General features: G+C 35.3%; 1 protein-coding gene across 1 annotated transcript; it reads left to right on the top strand.

Annotated features, from left to right (window-relative positions):
• The first annotated feature begins 939 nt into the window (after positions 1 to 939).
• LOC142342275 (uncharacterized) lies at positions 940 to 5,839 on the top strand. The gene is made up of 2 exons (XM_075393556.1): positions 940 to 4,258; positions 4,736 to 5,839. The coding sequence occupies exons 1-2, from the start codon at positions 1,954 to 1,956 to the stop codon at positions 5,764 to 5,766; spliced, it is 3,336 nt and encodes a 1,111-aa protein (XP_075249671.1). The 5' UTR covers positions 940 to 1,953; the 3' UTR covers positions 5,767 to 5,839.
• The last annotated feature ends 257 nt before the right edge of the window (positions 5,840 to 6,096 follow it).

The raw sequence follows: 6,096 nt of genomic DNA, 5'->3' as shown, positions 1-6,096 counted from the left end.
CATTTGCTCGCTAATTGCGCAGAAATCACGACAGAAAACAATTCCGCAGCTTCTGTTGACTTGTCAGATTACAGCCTTGGTGATAACGCGAATCGGATCACAGCCCTCGTTGCGGTATGATGGCTACAATTTATACTTTGGATGCCTATCCCATAAATAGATTGATAGACCATTTTTAATTATATTTTTGTCGTATGCACTCTAGACCGTCACTGTTTACGGAAAGAACAGTGTAAACGATGAATTTCTGAGGAATGACATCAACAAAATTGATCTCTGTGGTCTTTAGAAAAACGTCACGATTGGTAAATTGGTCTTTAACTCTTTTTCATTTAACTCTCATGCATTATCTTTCAAAAGATGGTACAATATTGTCTCGACTGTGAGACTCCAACTAAAGGAATACTCCCGGATGATCATGGCTCAATTCGATTAAGGTTCTTTGGATACATAACTATCAAACTTTTGTCTGCAAATCATATGAACAAATGAGCATATCTCGCAAAAACCAATTTTTCTACGGTTACTTTTATATCCATTCATAATAGAGCCATTGTCATGGAAACAAGAGTTTGAGATGGTGAATGATATGATATGTAAAATGTGACCGCCGTTTATACTTTGAAGCGGCGATTGTTAAGATATGAGAGAATGGCGGAATAAACATGAGATTAATTATAAATACACGTCCCTTTATTTTTAAACAATTTTGAAGAGCCTTCAAGACCAGAGAGAGGTCTTAACAATGTATGCGTGCATCTACTCAGGGAATAGAATAACAAAAACAAAGTATTTGAAGTTTAAAATCTACTCTAAGATGTTTTGAAAACAAAACTCGGATTAGCGTTTTGCTCTTAGGCCACACAAAAGCTTAAATATTTGTACATACTTAAACCTGTCGTTTAATCTTTGCAACTAATGTATCACTGAATTTTCAAGCGAAATTTAAAAATTCTTTTGGAATAGCGTGCTTTTATAATGTAGAGTTATTTCTCCCAACAAAAAACTGCATTAGTGTTTTTAATAAATATTAGCTTAGCCGCCCAGAACAATAGCCCGCTTTATTTATCAAAAGGACTAGAAAATTTCCCCGTCCCCCGCATTCAAAACAGGCCCCAATACCTAGCTTTAAATCTTCGCAGATGTCCAAACAAAAAGAGAATTTTTAAATCAGTAGGCTAACAATTCTCTCTCTCCATCATCAGATCAGACATTTGAATTTCAATCTTCAGTTCGTGTACATTCTAAACAAAATTCCACAAACAAAACATTCAATTTCAAAACAAGAACGCCAGAGAAAAATTGCTAACAGTATTTTTCAATTTTGCTTTACGAAACCTGGAAAAATCTAGCCCCTTATTCAAAAATAAGTTATCTTGATTATCTGTTTGGGCGAAATAGCCGTTCAATTACATTTTAATTTCCCATTGAAAACAAATTGTGCAAAAATTTGTGGAAAGAATCCTTACTTTTTAGGGTAACATTTGTTTGCTAAAAAGGCTGAGCTTCCTTGGGCTAACACATATAATCCCCTCATACGGGAATTGTATCCATTAATGCCCATTTAATTGGCTCTTTTCCCCACACTTGATTAGGGCGCATTATAAGAGATTTAACTTATAATTGGGGATATTAAATCGCCACAGATACAAAAGCCCGGTCATTTTACACCCTTATTTGTCTGAATTTAAACAACTCACATCGGTGTTGATTTTACTAATTATTCCTTTAAAAAATCTTTGATGAGAACTTGAGACTTCATATTTTTTCAGCATTTTCAAACCTTAATCTTCAAAATGTTCACTCGCTCGTTTTCCATTACTGCAAACATTTATTTTTTACTAATGATTTGAAAAAAAAACATTAAGTTTTTTACTTATTTACTTAGATCGAAATTTATTCTTGATTTCAAATATTAGCATCATAACTTGTTTAAAAATATAATCTATATCGATGACAAATATGTTGAGATTCCTATCAATTCTTCTTTTTATCCATACTTTCTTTTGCAAATGTTTTGCAGCTTCCATTTTTGTATCCAACGAGATTTCCAGGCATACGGATGGAAATAATTGGAGTCCATTGACAACGGCCGATCTGGACAAAATAAACGACGAACACGCAAACGACTTTATCACCAAACTAAGTAACGAGGACATAAATTCGTTATTAGCAAAGTCGCAAACAAACAGTTTTGAAATCAGTCATATTTTATCACTGAAAGATGCAAACTCTTACGATGAAGTTCTGAATGAAATCGATTTATCACATTTTCCTCTGAACAGTTTTCAAGTTCAAACAACTATTGTGAACAAAATTTTATGGCCGAGTAGATACGGCCATTTAGGAAACTGGCCAATTGAAAATTTCAAATTCTTTCAAGATTTCTTCATTCGCGGTTTTACCGTTTCCACTCTGCAAAAACTAAACGTCAACGATAAATCGCCCAAAAATATAATAGCATTCATAACAGAACCCAACTCGAAATCAATAATTTCCCCTGAAGTTTGTCGGTATGTCTTCTTCATTGAGCGGAAGTATAATTATCACACGAGAAATTATAGAAAGCCTTTAACGGGTCGAGTTCAAAATTGCCTTAATAATGAGTATCTGCTTACTGCGCAATCGGTTAAAAGCGAGCTGATTAAAGATGTAGATCTATCTTGGTATCAGTTTCATCTCATAATGATGACACAACCGAAAATAACAGCGGGTGACTCTAACTTGATCAAATATTTTTCAATTAACGATTTCGAAATATCAATCAAAATTTTACGGGAAGTCATTTCAACAGAATCGAAATCCTTAATCGAAATTCAATCACCTTTAGCACGGGAATTCGTATATCAAACAATTTTGTATGAATACGGGAACGAATTTTATCACTACTCCGATTCCCAGATTCGAGTAATCTTAAATTTTTTGGATAATATGTCACTAAAAGAGCTGAAAACATTCAGAAATATTCATATAAACCCTGCTATCTCATCTGAAGAACTGGAAGTCAAGGAAACTTACTCTGTGGCCAAAAAACAAATTCTATTGCAGATGTACAAAACTGGAAGGTTTTCGAACGTTAAAATTTCCTCCGAGGACATACAAAAATTGAAATGGATTTCACATGCTCTGAAATTATCTGAAATCAAAGAAGCTGCAGTGGAAACACTGCGGGAAATTTTGGATCAGTTTATGAGATATAATCAAAATACCCCCAATGTTTCAATGTTTATGGTTATCGAAAATTTGATGAACAAAGATCCAGACAACATTGCCAAACTCGAACAGTTTAAAAATGACCCAATCTTTGGGTTCTGGGTTTCGGAAGTTTTGAAATTATCGTCTAAACAAGGCTTTTTAAATAACCTAGCTAGCACCGAAACGCTGACGGAGATATCTGCCCACGAGCGATGTTCAGAAGTTTCCATAAACGAAATGGGAACCGTTCAAGCGAAAGATAAACTGGCTGTACTGTCGGCTCTTTCATGGTGCAAACCGGATCGTGGTCGAAGTCAGTGGATTTTGAGCGAGGTCCGTTCTGCAATTCATTCACAATATGGGCTTGATATTGTTGACTTTTCACGACTTCCTGACTATTTCGAGGCAGCTTTCAGCGGTGAAATTTGGCGTGAACTAAAAGCTGAGGAGCTTGAAACATTGCCTCAAAGTTTATGTTTCGATCTCTTCTCGAGAATTTCGGGCTCGTCAATGCAAACTGTTCCCGCAAAGATGGGCCGAAAATTAGTCGAGGTTTACATGAGTTCGTGTGCTAAGAGGCAATACCTTTCTAGACTGGATTTGAACATCTTAGGACCAATGGTATGCTACATTGCACCTTCGATTCTAGAATCATCTAACCGACAAGTTATAAATGATAACCTACACTTATTCTACAACTGTTGTCTGCCTGATTCCACAGCTAAGGTCATTCGCGGACATGTTTTGAAGGATTCCGTTTTTAGTCGAAGTATAATCAGATCTTTGGGACCAAGCTACCATTCGATAATCGACGGAAAATTAATCGATCAGTTGAAAAATATGTCAACGTTTTTGATGGATTACATCTTAGCAGATCTTTCCACAATTGTCAATCAAGGAAAGCCTCCCCAGTGTGACGAGAGCGAACTACTTGAGAACAATTTTAAATTGCTGACAGAAATGGTGAAAGAGAAGTTGATCAAATCTACCAAAATGATGAAGGGATGCAATGACAGACGACCTGAGGGTCTAACCTGTCCTATAATTAAAGAGCTCGGAAGTGGTAAGCACGAAGAACTAGACTTAATTGAAGTTATTTTCATAAGATTAACCTTGTTAAATATTAAATGCGAAATCATTAACTTGTGTTTTCAACTTGATTCTGAGATAACTTCAAAATCTGGAAATCAATAGGTCTTATGCTGGGGCCGGAGTCATAAAGTCAAGACCATGCTGATAATATATGGTAATTTATCCAGTGTATACTAAAATTGTGCATTCAATGGGCGCGAATTTGTGTTAACCTGGCAACAAAATGCTCAATTGAATAATAATACTCGTTCAATATAATAGATCAAGCAATATTCTTAATATATATATATATATATATATATATATATATATATATATATATATATTATATACATGAATACGGAATAAATCCCACTGTGATGATAAGAGAAAAGATTACTGCATAACTACAATGCAAGTTACAAAATGATTCAAAAATATGATTCCTATTTACTGTTTTTTTTTTCAGGTATGCAATTCGTCCCCGCTGAAGAAATTAGAACCCTACAATCATGCGATCTTGAGATATGCCAAACCTACTTTGCAAACAGCCCTCACGTAACTCCAGATCAATCAGCCGCTTTCAAAGATCAGTTCAGAAAGCATTTCCCACTTCAAAATCTACAAACCCAGGAAATTCTCGATCTTGGTAATGTTCTCACGACATTTAACGATACGGAACTCGCAGAAGTTGTATCTCAAGTTCAAGACTTAGAATCATTTGCACAGCTGGGAAAAATTGCATCTTGGTCACACAACCAGCGTGAAATTATTTATCAGCAATTTTTAAAAGTTAACAAAGAAAATCGCTTCGGGGGAACGTATGCTATTTTTGCACTCGGCAATATCTTTTGTGCTTCTAAAACCAGAGACCATGTTTTTTCATCGTTGAAAACTGACGACAAAAAGAAAGTTTTACAATTCATTGGAACTCTAGATTGTTCACAGGAATGGTTCGAAAACTTTGCTGAGCTTGCTGTTTCATTGCAAAGCAAAGAATCGGTCATTGCTATGGGAAATATCCTTTTGGGTTTCGGTTTCCAAAACGACAATCTTCTCGGTTTCCAGACCAAAGTACCAGGAATCATTAAGAACCTTAACCGAGGCGAAGTCCAGCGAATACCCAACTCTTACTTCACCCGATTTGATTTAGAGCAACTTAGCAACTTGATAGAACCATCAGAGTTTTTATCAAAATTATCACCTGAACAAGTTGTGAATCTTAACATTTCAATCTTTCCGGAAGTATTTCAGTACAATTTACAACAGATACTAGAAGCAGGGGACGTTCATTATCAATTAAGGGCTAATTTCAAAATTGAACCAGAGCCCGAAGCTGAAAAAGAGGCCACACTAGCCCCGCTAATCCCCCTCACGGAAGAAGCTGACAACGAAAATCTAGCGTATTACACGAATGTCATTTATATAGTAGCGGCTGCTGATAGACTTAATATTCTACCAATTTTAATGATTATATTTTTGCAGCAGCTAATGCTATAGAAAAATAGCTACATATATTTAATAGATTTCAAATTCTTAGTTTTTTTAATTTATCATTTTGTTTTCTTGTCAATTTAATTGAAGAAAAATGACTTCTTTAGCTCATTCATGCAATATTATTCACGCGAGATTATTCGATATGCTTTTATATCGCATTGGAAAGTAAGATCAAATATGTCCTGCTTAATTAGGACAACAGGGAATTAGTGAAAGGATTTTGGGGAAAGGAATTGAGGCTACATTACAATTCAAGTGGGAGTCAGTAAATAGGCCACTTTTGAGCTGAACAAATTTTCTCATCGTCAATGGCAGAAATTGGGTTGAATCAAT

Source organism: Convolutriloba macropyga, chromosome 7 (assembly GCF_964194025.1).
Source record: "Convolutriloba macropyga chromosome 7, txConMacr16.3, whole genome shotgun sequence".
Taxonomy (NCBI): domain Eukaryota; kingdom Metazoa; phylum Xenacoelomorpha; order Acoela; family Convolutidae; genus Convolutriloba; species Convolutriloba macropyga.
Note: the sequence above shows the minus strand (reverse complement) of the source record. Positions and strands in the feature narration are given on the sequence as shown.

Bases quoted from the DNA above. Each gene is read 5' to 3' on its own strand.
- LOC142342275 (XM_075393556.1), top strand. From the start codon at position 1,954: ATGACAAATATGTTGAGATTCCTATCAATTCTTCTTTTTATCCATACT. The intron at 4,259-4,735 runs GTAAGCACGAAG...TTTTTTTTTCAG, and splicing joins AATTAAAGAGCTCGGAAGTG to GTATGCAATTCGTCCCCGCT.